Source organism: Sesamum indicum, linkage group LG11 (assembly GCF_026168435.1).
Source record: "Sesamum indicum cultivar Baizhima isolate 11 linkage group LG11, ASM2616843v1, whole genome shotgun sequence".
Classification (NCBI taxonomy): domain Eukaryota; kingdom Viridiplantae; phylum Streptophyta; class Magnoliopsida; order Lamiales; family Pedaliaceae; genus Sesamum; species Sesamum indicum.
In genome coordinates this window covers 10573532-10592129 of record NC_142667.1, presented here as the reverse complement: position 1 = coordinate 10592129, position 18598 = coordinate 10573532, and the positions used below count along the sequence as shown (strand labels likewise).

Below are 18598 nucleotides of genomic sequence, written 5' to 3'. Positions count from 1 at the left end.
TTGATTAACTATTATTATTATTATTATTATTATTATTATTATTATTATTTTTTTTTTTTTTTGGAGTTATAGAAATGGGAAAGTCGAGGTAGCACCTGAGTAACACGTTAAAAAAGGTTGCACCAGCTCTTTTATGTGCTGGCCATTGTCCCTATATAAAGAGCCGATCTATATTGTCAAGAATCAAAGTCTAACCATGTGAGAATCAATACAAAATTAGAATATATATCCAACCCCTCCAAATCACTTACCAAGGATTCAAACTCACGTCGTGTATGCTGCAACGTTTAATCTTAACCACTAGCATAGTAGGTGATTTTACTGCATAGTAGGTTTTGATTAAATTCAATTTATTTCATCGCTCTTACTTCAAAGAAAAAAAATTATGATAAATTACCATGATTAAAAGTTAAAAATTTTGAAAATACTAATTAACTATAGCTCCGCAACGACTAATACCGTTGTTTATGCAAGTGAGCTAAAAATTATGACAAATACTTTTGATATAAATAAAATCATAACGGATGTTGATTAACAATGATAAAAACTTAAGTTTTCACGTTAATTTTATGAGACTATGGTAAATAATATTAATTTACTATGATTTTTAAGCCATCTTTTGACATTAATTGCACAAAAATTTAGTAATCAATTAGTATTGTTTATGATTTTTAATTTTTTTTATCATAATTAATTACAACAAAAAACCCATACTTCTTCCTCACAAATCGAGTTCATTTATTATCTAAATTTTGGAAGTTATGCCAAGTTGGCATTCATTCATCTTGGAGTCTGAAACTTGACCCAATTTTTAAGTAATTTCTGAATGCCCAAAAAGTCATCTATCGACCAACTTAATTACCTCTCATTTTCCATTTCCGACAACCTTTGACCATATCATTATTATTATTATTATAGAAATTACTCGTCAAATACAGTTAATTCATTCTGACGTGAAATTTACATCGCCCTTTCTATCAAAATACGTATTACAATATCAAAATTGATCAAAGATTGACTTTGAAAAGAATTTTAGGCAGTTAAATAGCTTCACTCAGACCAAAATTTACCTTCGATAAAGAAAAATTAAAGGCAATAATTAAAGTTTCAAATGTATATATATGTTGTCTCTAGTCAGTCTTTTACATGACATGTCCGAATCTAATTAATTAATACATTTGATTTATAACTCAAAGATTAGCAAATCAAGTTACCAATATCGATCAATACATGTAAAAATGACAGCAGAATACTACATTAGTACGTTGTTGTACAAACCTAACAGATTTATTACAGTAATATCACGTCAAGATTGAAGAGCAGTTGATGATTGAAATTCATGACGGTCATACGGTCAGGTGACACTAATAGGCCCCATTAGAAGGGAAGTAGATGAAGAGGATTCATGTTTCCCCATTGTTGTCGGAGGAGCTGCTGATGATGAAAGTGTTAGTTCCAATTCAGGTGCTGCATTTGGAGAGTTGGGATTAGGCCAAATGAAGTGTTCACCCCATTCTTGGCCGTTCGATTTCCTGTCCTCCTCAATATCCTCGAATGAATTCAGATCTATACGAACATCTCCTTTCGGGTCTGTCGAAACTGTTTCTGAACCAGCATTGTGATGATCAGAGCCACCAACCTGTTTACATGTTAGGTATAGCCAAGAAAATTTAAGGTAAAAAGACGAGAAAACGTTAAAAATGGCGGAATGTTAGGGCTAAATTTGATCGTTTTTACCATGTCGAAGAGGCTGGAACGGCGTTTCTTCTTGTGAACGCAGGCTTGTCGGAGGAAATACTTCTGTGCATGGCTAGCAACTTGAGTTGGAGTCCTGGTCGTCACGAAGTTTCTTGAAATGCCTCTCCAATCCCCTTTCCCTAGCTTCTCGAGCCCAATTAGGAACGTCCGGTGCTCCTCTTCCGTCCATGGAACTCCTTAAGAATCATAAAAGTATCAAACTAGTCACGTTACAAGAATGATATATATGTACTCTAAAAGAGTGATCAATGAAACACATACACGCGGGGACTAATCCCACTTGGTATTTTGGACATACGACAATTAAAGTACGATTTCGAGATTGCAAGAACCGAATACCGGTTTTCATAAATAGAAGCAATAATTCGACCTGAAAAACAAGATTACATATATATGGTTCCATAATGGGCATACCTTTCTTTCTCTCGGAAGGTCGCGGGCCCAAAGGACCGTCGGACAGATAACCGATGGATGCCTTATCGGGATGTTCGTGGATGGGAACACACGAAGACGACAAGGATGAGGATGGAGACGAAGACAACAGGGGTGGGGCGGAGGATAAGCAGTCCAGGCTGAAACTTTTCTTCATGGGAATTGAAGGGGATGAGGAGATGTCAAGTTGCACACCGAATAGTCTCATCACTGCTCCTCCAGCAGCGTTAGGCCCTCTGCTGAGGAAGTTGCAAGTTCTTGAATTGTGGCCTATGTTCCCACAATGAGAGCACTTCCGACCCATTTTCTTCAACACAACTCGCTAATTACTTTCTCAAACTTCCCAAAAACTAACTTCTTGTACCGACACACCTTGATTACACACCTACATGCAGTACTATGTGTTGTGTGTGTGTGTGAGAGAGAGAGAGAGAGAGATGGATATATTTATGAAATTGTCTGCGCACCAAGTGTAGATGATTGGATGAACCTTTGTTTTGTGCTTGATATTTTTCCAACTTGGATCTTACTAAAGAACCCAATAACTCTCTCTCCTTTCTCTCTCTCTTACATAGATAAATCAGACGAGGATTATAGAGACAATTGACAAATACTTCAAGAATTGTATATATAAACCAGTAATAGTTAGGTATTCATCCTGAAATACACACACAGTCACACACATGATTCTAACATATATGACTAATTTTGATCAGAAAAAACTTTGAAATTTTCAAAATTTCTAGAACCCAATCCATTAATTTCCAAGTCCAATGTATATATATATATATATATATATCTTCACAACATTGGAGGAACGTATTGTTCAACCCAAGACTGCATGAGGTCAGGCATACAAGAATACGCATATATACGTGAATATATATATATATATATATATGTAAGAAGTTAATTTGACTTTGTTTTGCCAAGAATTTGATTGATTAACTGATCCTTGGATTTATATCTTACGCATAAAATCTCTCGAGAAAAAAGACCTCTAATTAAGACAAATTAATCATATTGTTCCATAAACTAATCGACCTTTTTAGTGTTCGATATGTAATTCGAGTGCAAATGTATCTTTTTGTATTGCTTGGCCCTTTTCTTAATAATAATTTTTTACATTAAATTCTATCAAAATGTCATCCCACTCCAACTTGTATTTTGTATTTTTTTTTTTTTGGTGAAATGTAAGTAATCATTCATCCAATAATATTTACAGAGTATTTCGGGCATACCCGGAGAGATACAAAAGGACCCTCACTAAAGTTTAAAAAGCAATTAAATCGTGTGGGAAAAGTGTCAAGAGGAGCCTATACACTATGATCTTGACTGAGATAATAAGCCCCTCCGGATTGGGTTTAGCGCCTTCAAAGATGACTTCATTGCGATGTCTCCAAAGGGTGTGAACCGTGCATGCCAAAGCTAGGTGTCGCGCTTTGTTATGAACGGAGGAGCCGGTTTTCTCCTTCTTTAGCTATTTCACCGCGCTGTGCAGGGTGGACATACATCGGTTAATCGTAAGCCATTGTCGGATATGGGACCAAACATAGTTGCTGAACGGACACTCAAAGAAAAGGTGTTTGGCCGATTCCTTGATGTTGATGCAAAGTGAGCACAAATCCTCCTCATGGAGGAATCTAAGTATGTCCCTTGTAGCTAATCTGCCGCGCAAGCCAAGCCACATAATAAACGAGTACTTCGGTGCAATGAAAGCCTTCCAGATAGATGATTTCCAATGCTGTCTTGTAAGTTTTGGCCTGAAGTACTCATATGCTTTCGACGTTTGGAGGCCCTTAGTGGTAGTCCATCCCGTCATATGTTCAATTGCTGCCGCCGGTGACCCAAAAGCAGTGACTACCCTATTGCGGATATCAGCAAGCCGTTTAAGGAGTGGAGAATCCCCCTTCTTCGATTGCTAGTCCCAAATCGAGGCACATCTAAGGTAGACACCGTTGACCCACTGCACCCACAACGTGTCTGCCTTGCGGTGGATGTTCCATAGGATGCGTGCAAGGAGCGCAACGTTCCAAGATTGAATGTGCCTAATACCGAGACCGTCTTCCTCCTTGGGATGGCATATTTCCTCCCAAGCGACTGGTGCCCTCCTTGAGTTCCATAGAAAATTCCTACAAAGTCGGTGAACCTTCTCAATGACTGCCGGTGGAAGAGGGAAAACTTGGAGCCAAAAGCACTCTACGCCCTGAATAACCGAACGGATAAGTTCCAATCAGCCTACATAAGATAAACTTTTGGATTTCCACTTCGAAATGTAGTTGGCAATTTGATCTACAAGCGGTGAGTAGTTGTTTACTGAAAGCCTTTGTGCCGCTAGTGGAATGCCAAGGTATCGGATTGGCATCTCGCCTCTCGCAATCTCGTCAAGCTCCTCATTCCGGATGCCCGCTGTAAAAATGCATGATTTGGAGGTATCGACGGAAAGGGCAGATGCGTCCCTAAACTCTTGCAGGCATTCCATCAAGACGTGGATAGATGGAAGGTCTCCTCGAGAGAAAAACATCAGGTCGTCGGCAAATAGGAGGTGCGTGATTTTCAACTTTTCACATTTCGGGTGATAGTTGAAGTCTGAGCTGGAAGTCTTCCTCTTGACCAATCTGGAGAAGTATTCTCTGCTAAGAAGGAAGAGGGCCGGCGACATCGAGTCTCCTTGCCTTAGGCCTTTCTTCCCCGGAAAAAACCCGTGGAGGGAACCATTCAAAGACACTGAAAAGGATGAAGTACCAACGCATTCCATAATCCAAGATATAAATCGTTGGGGGAAACCATACCCGTGGAGTACTTGGGAGAGAAATGTCCATGAGACCGAATCAAATGCCTTGCGAAGGTCGATGTTGATAGTACATCGAGGTGAATCCGCTTCCTCGACTATTGCCGTACCATTTCTTGGGCCAGGAAAATGTTGTTTGTGATATTACGGCCGCCAACAAACACAACTTGGCAGCGGTCTATTAAGTGCTACAATGCGAGGGCGAGTCGGTCCGGGATAATTTTCGTGATGGCCTTGTAGATGACGTTGTAGTACGAAATCGGTCGGTAGTCGGTAACAGAGGTGGAATGCTCTGATTTGGGCACGAGAGCAATGATGGTGTGGTTGAGTTGCCGTAGCATCCGTCCACTCCTAAAGAAATCCAAAACGGCCTTGCATACTTGATCACCCACCACGTTCCGTGCTTTCTTGAAAAAGCATGAGGAACATCCATCGGGGCCGGGTGCCTTGTTGTCATTAATATTGAAGATGGCTTCCTTGACCTCCAGTGCTGTGACTTCCCTACAAAGTTCTTCAGTAAGCTCCGAGGAGAGTTTGGGGCCCCAATCGAACACACCGTCATCGATTGGGATGGTGTGAGCCTCGGTGCCCAAAAGTGATGTGTAGTAATCAACGAACTCTTGGGTAATCTCATCGTCAGCACTAATAATAGTCCCGTCAGCTCTAGTGACTACCGTGATGGAGTTTCTAACAGCATTCTGTTTCACCATATCGTGAAAAAATTTGGTGTTTCAGTCCCCCTCTTTGAGGTAATGAATTTTGGCTTTCTGGTAGAAGAAATGTCGTTCGGCCTCGGCAAGGAAAACGGCCTTCCTCCTAAGACCTCCCAAAGACTCCCGAAACATTACATCTCTCGGATTGCTTTCAAGCTGGTTTTGAGCATCTTGCATTGCAAGGTCAGCCTCTTTGGCCCTGGTGGAGATGTGGCTGTAGTGTTGTGTGTTGAAAGCTTTCGGTGCACCTTTGAGTGATTTCAGTCTCTTGCAAAGGCTAAATTATGGCATTCCCTCCCTCCATATTCAAGTTCCATCGTTGTTCAATAGTAGTCAGGAAGTCCGGATGGTCTGCCCACATATTGAAAAAGCGAAATGGTTTTGGCTCAGTGGGTGTATGATAAAAAATAGTGACAATACCCGGGGAGTGGTCTGATAGGCATCCCGGTGGGTTGAACTGGGCGCCGCAATGTAAACCGACCTCGAGCCATTCGTTGTTGTAAAAGACCCGGTCAAGTTTGCACCACACAGGGTTGCTTTCGTTGTTGGAATACCATGTGTAATAGCAACCCGTTGTGGGGACGTCAAGCAGTCTAAGTACTGCACAACAGTCCATGAAATCCTTGAGTTCATACCAAGTTGGGGCTATTGCAAGCTGCTTCTCCTCAGGAGATTTCACACAGTTGAAATCGCCCATAATGAGTCATGGCATGCTTATCGTCTATCCCAATTCTGTAAGCTTCTCCCACATACTCCTTCTATTGACAACAGAGTATAGGCCATAAGTAAACGAGATATAGAAGGAGAGTTGAGAAGACTTATTCGTGGCACGACAGCGGATCACTTACGGCGAGATATCCTCCGGTTGAAGGTCGACAACTGCCGGGTTCCAAACCACAAGGATGCGTCCACCGGCAATGGTGTCAAAGTTGTTGGCTTGTCACCATCCCGGAAATGATCGGCTAAGAAATGTCGGAATTTTTTATGCTGCAAGCTTTGTCTCCAAATGCCCAAGAGGCAAAGCTGGTTATGCTTGATGAGGTGGGCTACCCCATTGTGTTTGAGAGGCCGATTGAAGTTCCTCACGTTCCAGAAACCGATCTTCATGGGAATCGAGGGGGAGACTCCCCTCTTGCCTACTTCGTCGGTTTACTGAATGTCATTGCAGTCTCATTGGTCTGGATCCCCGACATTGCGTGTTGAGTGATCTTCGGGGAATGAATTGATGAGCTATCTGAGTCCGTCGGTAAGGGAACCTCCCTATCTTGAAGTTTGAGCGAATGCGGTACTTTCGTGCTCACTCGTCCCTTATCCACCTCGCTGGCCGTTGGTGTCCCTCCACTGCCGGTTTGGCTGTTGTATCTACAGCTTTGCCCTTGTTCCTCCTTTGGACGATAGTCCACTCAGTGGTCTGTGGTTTCTTTACTTCTGCCTACTTGGCAGGTGCAGTAGCCGGGGCAGGTGCAGTAGCCACAGCCGGTAGATGTGCGCCTTGGCATATCTCCTGCACGAATCTGTGGCAGTCACTGCAAAACTTGGGGGTGAACTCTTATACGACCGGTTGTTTTCGAGTTATGCCGTGTGGCATAACAAACTCCACTTGGTTGACGAGCTTTTTGGAAGCATCAACCTCTACCAGTATTCTGGCATACGATACCCTTTCCATTTTCATCGTAATGGAATCCATGGCAATAGGACTGCCAATCCTAGAACCAATCTTCACGAGCTCATTAGGGTGCCAGCACTCAAGGGGGAGTGATGGGAGGGTGGCCCAAATCGGTGTTAGGCTGATATCGTCCTCTTTAAATTCGAAGCAATCCGGCATGTGCTTAAGAAGTAGGGGACGTCCATAAATGAAGTAGGGTCCACCAAATAATATCCGCTGCCTATCCTCCTCACGGGCAAAATGGAAGATTAACCAACGCTCCGTGCTGTTGGAAACTGGATCCCCAAGATTGGGACAGTGCACGGATCGCCTTTAGTCCTGGGAACTTGCCCGGCAATGTAGCCGACAAGGCAGAAACCCAGTTTCGATCAGACATCAAGCAAATCATTAGGCCCCAAGGTGAGGGGACCATCATCAACCGCAAACTTGGAGAATTTGTTATCGTCAGTGAGCTTATAATTGCTGCTGAATAATCTTGCAAATGAGACAGTTTTTTTGCCGGCATTTACAGCGGTAGTATCTTTTGTCGGTTGTTTATCATCCGGCCGGAAAGCAGTTGCATTCGGGGCATCGTTCTTAGTGATAAAGGAGGGGGAAACCTCCAGATCTGAGATAAAAATACTAAAACCCGAAGGATTAACCTTACCGGAGTTGGTGTTGGCGTCGGCTTGCCGGTCGGCCGGCTAACGGTCAGTTGCAGTTGATTTGACGGCTTTAGCTCCTGCCGACGGCTGGTCAGAGTGCTGGCCAGCAGCGACATCCGCTGCAGGTTTCCTTAGCTTCTTGATTTTGGCCATAGCAGGCAGTGGATGTGAAACTGCTGCACCATATGTGGAAGTGGTGTTGGTGTCAGGTTGTTGTTCGGCCGGCTGTCGGGATGTTACACCTGTTTTGACAGCTGCAGCTTTTGCCGACGGCTAGTCGGAGTGCAGGTCGGCAGCAGCAACCGCAACAGGTTTCCTTAACTTATTGATTTTGGCAATAGCAGGCAGTTAGTGTTAAACGGCTGCAGAATAATGGCAGTAGCAGGGCAGTTATGCAGCACTCAAAATTCGAAATTCAAACCCTCCGGCCACCAGAAATTTAAAATTCAAACCCTCCGACCACCGGATAAAGGCCTGAGAAGATGGTGGGAGGTGCGCAGCGGTAGCAGAATATTGAAAATGCAGTAGCAGGGCAGCTATTGAAGCTGAAATTCAAAAATTCAAAATTCAAAATTAAAATTCTCTGACCACCTGAAATTCAGAGTTTAAACCCTCCGTCCACCAGGAATGATTGTGGCTGGAGAAAGTGGTGGAAGGTGTACAGCGGTAGTAGCAAAAGGCTACAATTTGCAGGAAACTTGCGCCAGAGCAACAAGCAAAAAACCTGCAGCAGAAATAGTTTCTCCGGCAAGACGTCTTCAAAACTCAAAATCGTTCGGTAGAATCGATGAGCAACGAAAGGAGATGCGATTAATCGGTCCAGAATTTGCAGAAATTTGAAGGAGATCCGTAAGAGAGCAAAACAAGGTTTTCGGGCTACAACCAACAATGGAAGCCCCCGCGATGTGCGTTGAAGGTTGATTTGCGTAAAGCTTATGATACGGTGGAATAGGATTTTCTGTTGGCGGTTCTTCGACTTTACAATTTCCCAGACCTTTTTATTGGATGGATACGTGAGTGCGTTACAACCACAACATTTACTATTGCTTTAAACAGAGGCATCCATGGATTCTTTGCGGGGGCTCGAGGGCTAAGGCAAGGGGACCCCATGTCTCTTTATTTGTTTGTACTGGTTATGGAAACTCTTGGCCTCATGATCCAACAGAAAATTGATGTCCATGGCAGATTTCTTTATCATTGGCGATGTGAAGAAACAAGGCTCTTTCAACTATCTTTTGCGGATGATTTGTTACTATTTTGTCAAGCAGATGAGACATCTATACGGATATTTAAAGAGGGATTGGATGATTTTTCTTCCTTATCTGGTATTCATACTAATGCTGCTAAAAGCCAAGCTTTATTCTCTAAAGCCGCTCAACCGTTTAAAAATACAATTATTAGCATCCTCGGTTTTCAGGAGGGACCATTGCCAGTCAATACCTTGGACTTCCACTTATTGCCTCGCAGCTCTCCATCCATGATTGCCCATCCTTTGCTTATTAAGATTGATAAGAGATTGCAGGGATGGGCTTCGATCCGACTATCATTCGCAGCTAGAATTCAACTCATTAAATCAGTTCTCATGTCACTGCAAATTTATTGGGCTATGGCATTTATTTTGCCAAAAGGAGTTATTAAGGAGATAGAGAAACGGTTCCGCCAGTTCCTGTGGAAAGGTGAATCAAGCTTAGGGTACCCAAAAGTTTCTTGGAATCAAGTGTGTCGCCCATTAGAAGAAGGTGGACAGGGAATCATGGATGTAGGAGCCCTCAATCCAACGCTTATGAGTAGACATATCTGGCGGATTGTTAGTAAATCTCCCAGTTCTATATGGGTAACATGGATTTGCACTATGAGACTTCAAGGCAAATCTAGTTGGATAGTTGAGGCCAATTCTGGGTCATGGGGTTGGCGCAAATTACTTGGACTCCGACAAACCCTACAGCCCCATATCCATTATAAGATCGATAATGGGGAATTAGTATATATTTGGCAGGATCCTTGGTATCCTATGGGATCTTATTGACTATATTTCCACACGGCCCCTATCACACCCACACACGGGCGGACATGCTCCTGAGAGAGGTTATACACAATGGCATATGGCATTGGCCACAATTTCTTACTTCTACACACACACGGGGGGACGTTATTATGTTGAACATCATTCATAATTTGCCTCCTATACAGGGCACTAACGACTCGATCACTCTGAGAGGAGGCCCCTACACCAATAGGAGAGTGTATGACATTTTTCGTTCTTCAGGCCCAAAGGTAGATTGGTATTCACTACTTATGGGCCCATTCAAAATTCCACGGAATTCGTTTATCTTATGGCCAGCTCTACAGAAACGACTCTCTACCATGGATCGTACGTGGTTACAGCAACTTAATAGTGATTGTGTTCTCTGTTCGTTGGATACATTGGAGACTCACCAACACTTGCTATTTTCTTGCCATTATTCAAAGCAGTGTATTCGAATCTTATACAGGAAGGTCCGATTTTCATGGACAAACAGAGGATGGATGATTGATGGGATGGTTGTTGCGCGAAAGTGGCGGGGAAAGCACGTGGTTAACGCCTCCTATCGAAATCTTTTAGCATCTCTAGTATATCACATTTGGCAGGAGCCCAACAGGAGGAAATTTCAGCAATTGGATCGTGAACCGTCGGCATTAGCCAATATTATTCTAGACGAAATTAGATTGCGTATACTTAGTGAAGAATTGCCGAATACAATTAGCACGATAGCCTTGTATAGATTATGAAAAATTCCATGGCACTCAACATCAGCCATATGACTGTACATTATGATTTTTTTTAATGCAATTTACCTTTACCGAAAAAAAAAAGGTTGAGGCACTCGAGAGAGAAAACTTTCTAAAGAGAGAAACACTCGTGACCTCACTGAGAGCTCTTTCTTAACTATTTTGTATTTGATTACTCATTATGCGTATTACATAGCTTTTTACTTTCTTTGTTTATAGTAAAAATGAGGTTGTTTTTTATTAATTCAGCTAAATATGCTATTGCATAATCAATGGTGAATCTAAATATCATAATTATTTGTAACCTTCTTTTTTTAAAAAAATGAATTCTTCCATGATCAATTACTACTAGAATAAATATAATTTTTACTATTATTATAGTCAAAAGAAAAAATTCATAGCAAATATAAATTAACTACAGCTTCATAACGACCATCAGTTATTATTTCTGCATGTGAGGCCAAAATATTAGCATAACTAACTAAAATCATAACAAATATCTTGGTCATAGTAAAAATAATGGCAAATATTGATTACTTGTGATAAAAATTTAAGTTTTTATTTTTATTTAACTGTAGTTAATAATTTAATTTATTATGATTTTTTAGTTAGATTATTTTTATTTATATTATAGCGAAAAATCAAAATTTTCTTTTTTATAGTTAATGCAATAGTGATGTCAAACTGGCTTTGTTTATTATAAAAGAAAGGCTTAAAGATAATTTTTGTCCCCTAATTTCAAGTCATTCTCGTTTTAGTCTCCTAAGTTACTAGGGTTCCATTTTGGTCCCTACAACTGAAAAAATTCTCAATTTTGGTACAAATTTGGTCGGAAAGTTGAGTCACTCGCCGAAAAAAGTCATATTGCAGGCATGTGACTTTTTAAATTGGGGCTTGCATTGTGATTGGTTGAAAAAGATGTGGTGAAGACATGGCCTGAAGTTAGGGGACTAAAACGAGAATGGCTTGAAGTTAAGAAACGAAAATTGCCTTTAAGCCTTTTAGGATGGCCAATCACAATGCAAGCCCCAATTTAAAAAGTCACATGCCTAGCATATGACTTTTTCCGGCGAGTGACTCAACTTTCCAATTAAATTTGTACCAAAATTGAGATTTTTTTAGTTTTTCGGAATCAAAATGGAACCCTAGTAACTTAAGGAACTAAAACGAGAATGTCCTGAAATTAGGGAACAAAAATTACCTTTAATCCTAAAAGAAATGCAACGGAAACATATCATAATTAGGGGAAAGGTTTATTAACTTACCAAAAGAACTAATATATATTACAAGCATGTCTATATATATATATATACGAACACTAAGAAAATTATATAATTTAACTTACCAAAAAAAGGACAGTGAGAATCATCTCATATAATTGGATGCATGTATTGTTGCGTTCGAAAATATATAATAAAAAAGAGATATGCTGTCTGAAAGTTTTGGGATTTTTTTATAATTTAAAAAGAATATGGACAAGATAAAATAGAAAAAAACAAAACTTCACTTCTCAAATGAATTGAAACGTCTTCTTTCTTCCTCTTTTCTTTCTCTCTCTTTTCTATTGTTTTCAGCTTCTCTCTTTCATTCCGCTTTTATTTGTGGATATGAAGTTATTGAAGAATTTCGAGATGGTCCTACTGATTTAATTAATTTGGATTTGAATTTTTTAATTGTGTATTTTAGTTGAAGATGAATAGTTATTTACTTTTTAAAATGATATGATTATGCATATTTTGAAACCATGTAATTTGGTTGAGAACTTACATATAAGAAAAGATACCTTATGGTTCATCTTATTGTTGAATTTCAATATTTTCTTCATGGTGTTATATATTTCGGTATTTTTCATATAATATATTTTAGTTCTATGATAATATATACACATATATAAAAAAAATAAAATTTATATTATGTGTAACTGTATCGTATTCTAACTTTTTTAAATTTTCATACCACTGTGTCTGTGCCATAAGAGTAAAGGTGTTTGCTATAACTTGTACTTCATGTGTTGTTATGAAGGAGAAATGATGAACAAAATTGCTGAGATGGTATAGAAATAGAAGCGAGCATTGAAACTTTTTTAGCAGAAAATCGATGTCTTGCACCGCTCAAAATCCACTGCATATGTCGAGGTATAATCTCATTGCTTTATCAGTGGTGGTGTAAGGGAAAAAAAACATCATATTCAAGAATCGAAGTGTCGGTACCAAGAGCTTGTCTTAAAACACGTTTAAATGTACGTTTAAATATGAATGTTCAGAGTATGAGCTCAGAAACAATCAATAACTCTGTGTTTACATTTGACTATGGTACTTACAACTTAACATATACATAAGAAATACTACCAGACTTGAATCTTGATGCAGCAGAGGCAATCTCAGTCGATGCCCATCAAGGTCTCACTATAAGCTAACATAATATTCACAACAATGATCATAGAAAGTAACGAGAACGCTCGAGTATGACCACTTCTTTCTCGATGTCATTCTCTTGATCCGACAAGTCTGCCCTCTTCATGGTTTTGTCCAAACCAACAAAGAATGCAAACAATGGATGCATCTCCATCGTGAATAATGCGTAAGCTTGCATTTCAAAGCATACCAAGCAGAACCCATCAAGACGTGAGCGCCCAGTTCCAGTTCACCAGAGAGGGCGGTGTCTTACAAGAAACCAATAGGCATTTCACAAGTGCTTGCTCGACAAAGTTAATCATCTACCACCTCGTCTTCTTCTGCATAAGCAAAAGTTCTTCAGCCCAGAAATTCAATGAGTTCATCGTGGAGCATCACTATTTTGAAGGTGGATTGGACTGATGTTATAGGCAATATTTTCAGATGATGCTAAGTTAAAACAACAAGTTCTTAAGTAACAACTCTATTGTGTAATCCAAAATTCGATAGTACTTGATCTTTACAGTCATCAAATGAGAAATGTGCTTGTGACAGAAGGCAACAGAGTAGATGATATTGCCCTAAATGGAATTGGGAAAAGGAACACTATTATCCCGTTATAATTTACGTATAATCAAGGTGATCCAAATGCCCCTTGGCGTTCTAACAAGAAACATCAGTTAAATGGGGAAAAAACTGTCTGTCATAATTCCTTGGACAACAACAAACGCGAAAGTTTGTTCTAGTGCTGCCCAACAAGTTTAGCAATAAACTTAATCATAGTAGTAATTATCATGCTCAGCCAAGTTATATGATTGTTTTCAAGCAATGAAGGTACTATAGTAATCACAACAATAGGAACTATTTCATTGATTGCGTTAGTTAATCCCTACATCAAATTAATTATATGCACACTTGATAAACACGACAATAAAGAAAGAAATAAAGCCAAGAAATGTATACTTTGTCTATCCATCTAAATAACATACATATTTTCATGATAAAATCCTTCAAACGTTATAGCAAAATAGTCAAACAAAAAAGCACCCGTGAAAACACCAACTATATAAAATAACAAATTCCCGCCTCCTATAATATAATCATTAGCAATAAGAGGCAAAATGATCATTTAATGAACTTACTAATTGACTATTTCTTTTAAACCAAGAGCAAAATGGAAATTCCACCACCTTCGTTTGGATTTTTGTAAACAGAAAATTATTAAAGGGATACAGATGCAATTTCTAAAGTTCGAGGGGGCAAAGTGTAATTATGCTATTTCAATGGTGTCAGAATGTAATTAACCCTACCCTAAATTAAACGTTAAAAGAATGCAGCAATAGTAATCACTCATGCAGCAATTCCTACTCCAGTGAATACTGGGTTCTTCAAAAGCTACAAAAAGGTTTCCAAGTTCCAGTTCATGTAATCTCCACAACTAAAAATTTCCTCCTACCATCGACAAAAAAAAAAATCAAGAGGCTGAGTTCATGGATACAAAGAAAAATTATTTATTAAAAGCAGCAGTACCTTGTTAACAGAAAATTTAAAAAACTTCAAGTGCAGAGGATTAAAGAACTCAGTGTTAGGAAAGCAAATTATCACATACAAAATTACCATTCTACTGAACTGGAGGAGCCAGACATAGCAAGATGCTAATCACGTAAGTGTTTTGACATCGTACTGACTGAAGTTTCCTGCAGTAAAAGACAAAAGTCTAATTTGAAATCTTATAATGCAAATGAAAACAGTAAACATTAGAAAGTCTTCAATATACAAACTACATTGCGCAAGCCATCCCTTAGTTGAAAACAGCCTTCCAAGGGCGATACCCTGAAACTAAACTGACCCTGCAACTGCAAATTACAGTTCCGGGAAAACAGTGGTCATACATAATAATTCAGTAGGTTTAAGCAAGGATCTATGTGGACTATATACCAGTCCCTGCAGATTCTGTTGGGTGGTATGATGGTTCACACGTGCTGAAACTGCATTCATATTACCCTAAAATGGAAAAGAAAAGACAGTTGCCTGAAAAAGTTTAGCTTCCATAAATGGCACATGAGAACCAGGATATTACATACTATGGTTCATTTTATGGTAAAAGCTTGAAGATAACAAAGTTCAAAGTGATAGGAATCACTATACCAGAACACCCTGCATAAGTGGTTGATCACTGTAGTAATCTTGCAGAGAAGAGATAGAATTCAAATTCCCCTGCCGACATACAACATTGAAAAGAATCACTTTGATTACAAGTACAAGAATCCTCTCAACTAATATGCCTAAAAGTAAAAGCCAGAGAGCACAGTACCAGAGCTTGACTGCCCTGCTGTACACCATAATAGCCATTGATTACAGGGATTCTGGTGCCTAATTCCTAAAAATTATAAGATTCGACGTGGTTCATGGCACAAAAAGTAAGTTTTTCTTAAACCAATCAGAGAAAGTATACATTTGACATACCATCCCTTGCAAGTCCTGTGGAGAAATGAAAGAGTCATGAAGGCTGAGTGATCTTTGGTTCAACTGCTCCTATGAATAGAGTTACATAAAAATATAGTTCTGCATGTCCTCTATATATTAAAACAAATTAGAATTTCAAATGGAACAAACCACATCCTGGCTGCTGTCCTGAATTCTAATGGATAATGATTCAGCCTCAGCTTGCACCTACAATAGGAAATGACTAATAATTATGACAGGAGACTGCCTCATTGAAGTTTTACTTCAGATGCTGCAGCAGCATCTATAGAAAATTAAAGCAAACACTGACCTTTCGCTTCTTTGGAACTTTCTTTGTTTTTAATGCCTTCATGATGCTGTTATCCTCTTTCTGTCCAACATTTGAAAGAACTTGAGAAGCAGTCTTGTTAGTCTCTAGGACACACTTCATTGAATTGTTCATGACCGCACAACGCTCCAAAGCTTCTTCTAGAGCATGAGATGCAACCTGGTAAGCTTCCCCTGATAAAGAGCCTTCTTCACCCAGTCTAATAGCAAGTTTACAAAGATCATTGAGGCGCTGGACCCTAAAGATTATATTTGTTGATGCTAGACAAGTTGTATCTCTGATTTTTGCTTTTCGTGTCCATCGCTTGAGAATATATTTAGATGGGACAGTGGAAATGCCTAATAGTTGGAGAACTGATAAAGCATGTCTACACAGAAATCCGCTATACTCAAACAAATGGCATAAACAACATACGTCAGATTTTCCTTTATTCCATGATACAGTGAAGCTCTGCTTCATTTCAAGATCATCCACCCTAAATGTTATGGTTCTCTCATCTTCACCTTCCTTTCCAACAGTACAAGCAACTATTCCTGAAACTTCAGCTTGAAACTTGGTATATATTGTATAAGTGTAAAGCTTAGACATTTGCTTCTCGAAAGGTGAATGAGAAATCAATGTCGGCTGAGCATGCTGAGCTTCAATCTCTGCTTTACGTTCTTCTTCACAGCTTTCATGCAAAAATAGTTTATATTGATCAATGAACTCCTCAACTGTAGTTTCCTTCTGCAAGTACTTGTCAAAGAAAGAGGCCACGCTTTGGGATCGCTCAACTGTACAAAATCCACCAAGGAACACATCCCTCATGTAAGTAGGCATCCATTTTCTACGATCTTCATACAAAGATTGAATCCACTTATCATCTCCGAGATCAAATTTACTGACCATTTTCTGCCACCTCTTTTCAAATTCTTCATCTGTCATGGATCGGTAAGTGCATTTTTTAAGTTTTGCCAAAAAAACTTCAACTCCACTCAATTTATGACTTAAATTTGGAATAACCCCCCCAAACACATGCCAAGGGCAAAAATAATGGGAAGCATCAGGAAAAACTTCAAGTGTGGCTTCTGTTAGTGACTTGTCATTGTCGGTTATAACCACTTTGGGACTACAGCCACCAACTGCTCTAAGCCAAGAGCGCATCAACCAAACAAGAGTAGACTGCGTTTCTTCCCCAATCACGGCACATCCAAGCAAAATGAATTGAAAATGATGATTCACCCCAATAACAGGTACAAAAGGAATGTTATACTCGCTTCTTATGTAATGAGTATCAAAGAAGACCACATCACTAAAAGGTACATAATCATGCCTACCTTTGAGATCAACCCAAAATACATTTCTCATACATCCTTCTTTGTCAAAATCAGTTACATAGTAGAAACCTGGAGCCTCAGCTTGCATGTGCATGAAATAATCAAGCAATAACTGGACAGCTTTCTCATCTAACACCAACTGCAGGCCTTTCTTTTGGCAGAGAGCATTAGGATTTGTATTCTTCCTTCCCCTTACTGCATTATAGAAGTCATCAGGACTGATTTCATGATTATGCTCCTCCACGAAACTGTATATAAACCACTTCCCCTCCGGCCTTTTCTTGATATGCATGCTTGCTTTGCAGTCCGTCTTGGGACACGACCTTGTACTAATACTCGTGCTAGACTGGCGCTTGCTCCCGAATCTAGAACATGCAATTTTTATATCAATGAACTTGCCAGATTTCTTTGATCTTCGACTGGCTTTTATCGTGATGCCAAATCCAACTGACCGTGCGTACTCCCTATAGAAAGAATAGGCGTCCTCCTTCGTCTCGAATTCCATACCATTTTGAGGCATGTAACCACTTATCCCACTCTTATTACCGTCAAACACATTCACATTAACTCCATCTCCACCTCCCACAATAACATTATCAGCCACATTCCCTTCATTATCATTATTATCATCATCATCATTATCATGATGTAACTCGCCTGTGCTTAACTTCCCGTCCTTCCCCGAAGGCAATTTAAGATCAATCTCCATAGAGCAGACATACAATCAAAACTCTAGCACAAATATCTTTCTTTCAAAAGGGTACCTGATAAAACTGGAGCAACTAACTTCCACTGAACTTGGACAAAAATTGCATATAGGGTTTCACAAGAAAATTCAAGAATTCTTTAGATTATAGCCAGCAAAATAACTAAACTTCGTTCCAAACCAAAAAACATTAACCATAAGCTTCTAAGCTCTAAATTAATTGCAAACAAACAATTTGACGCAATCAAGAACACACAGAATCAGAATTACGTTCAGTTGCAAACCCGTCTACAAAGACGAACAGAAGCGTAAAACGGCACCTACAGTTATTCGGATTTTGCCTTGTCCACTCGGCTGCGGACTGGTGTTTTAGTTCAGTGACCTGATTCTGTTCGGGTTAAATAAAATTTACCTGCATTAATAGAAAAGTGCGAAAAAAACTCCAATAAATAAAACAAAGTGCAATTTGCCCAATTCACAAAAAGGTAAATTGTATCAGTTTTTAACTTACAAGAAAGTAAATTACACTTCTTTTTTTTTCCTTTTTTAACGGAGACTTTTCTTTATTTTTTCACAAGAATTTTTTTACACTTTTTCGTTAACATAACAAGAAGAT

General features: G+C 39.4%; 3 protein-coding genes across 13 annotated transcripts; all 3 read right to left on the bottom strand.

Annotated features, from left to right (window-relative positions):
- Positions 1–1197: 1197 nt before the first annotated feature.
- LOC105173606 (transcription factor MYBS3) lies at positions 1198–2811 on the bottom strand. The gene is made up of 3 exons (XM_011095413.3): positions 2173–2811; positions 1738–1934; positions 1198–1639 (listed from the first exon to the last, which is right to left on the bottom strand). The coding sequence occupies exons 1-3, from the start codon at positions 2492–2494 to the stop codon at positions 1355–1357; spliced, it is 804 nt and encodes a 267-aa protein (XP_011093715.1). The 5' UTR covers positions 2495–2811; the 3' UTR covers positions 1198–1354.
- Positions 2812–5712: 2901 nt separating this feature from the next.
- LOC110012928 (uncharacterized) lies at positions 5713–6391 on the bottom strand. Its single transcript, XM_020698061.1, has 2 exons — positions 6115–6391; positions 5713–5942 (listed from the first exon to the last, which is right to left on the bottom strand). The coding sequence occupies exons 1-2, from the start codon at positions 6389–6391 to the stop codon at positions 5713–5715; spliced, it is 507 nt and encodes a 168-aa protein (XP_020553720.1).
- Positions 6392–13040: 6649 nt separating this feature from the next.
- Positions 13041–18416, bottom strand: FRS2 (FAR1-related sequence 2). Of its 11 annotated transcripts, none has more exons than XM_011095408.3 (10): positions 18307–18413; positions 15943–18040; positions 15783–15839; positions 15633–15701; positions 15481–15546; positions 15315–15383; positions 15105–15170; positions 14948–15022; positions 14784–14863; positions 13041–13507 (listed from the first exon to the last, which is right to left on the bottom strand). In XM_011095408.3, exons 2-9 carry the CDS (start codon positions 17983–17985, stop codon positions 14822–14824), a joined length of 2487 nt encoding a protein of 828 aa, XP_011093710.1. In that variant the 5' UTR covers positions 17986–18040; positions 18307–18413; the 3' UTR covers positions 13041–13507; positions 14784–14821. The 11 variants fall into 11 exon arrangements, 9 of the variants coding, with proteins under 9 accessions (XP_011093710.1, XP_088731908.1, XP_011093713.1 ...); XM_088875782.1 differs by having other exon boundaries at positions 18303–18405; XM_011095411.3 differs by having other exon boundaries at positions 15633–15695; positions 15943–18413.
- Positions 18417–18598: the final 182 nt, after the last annotated feature.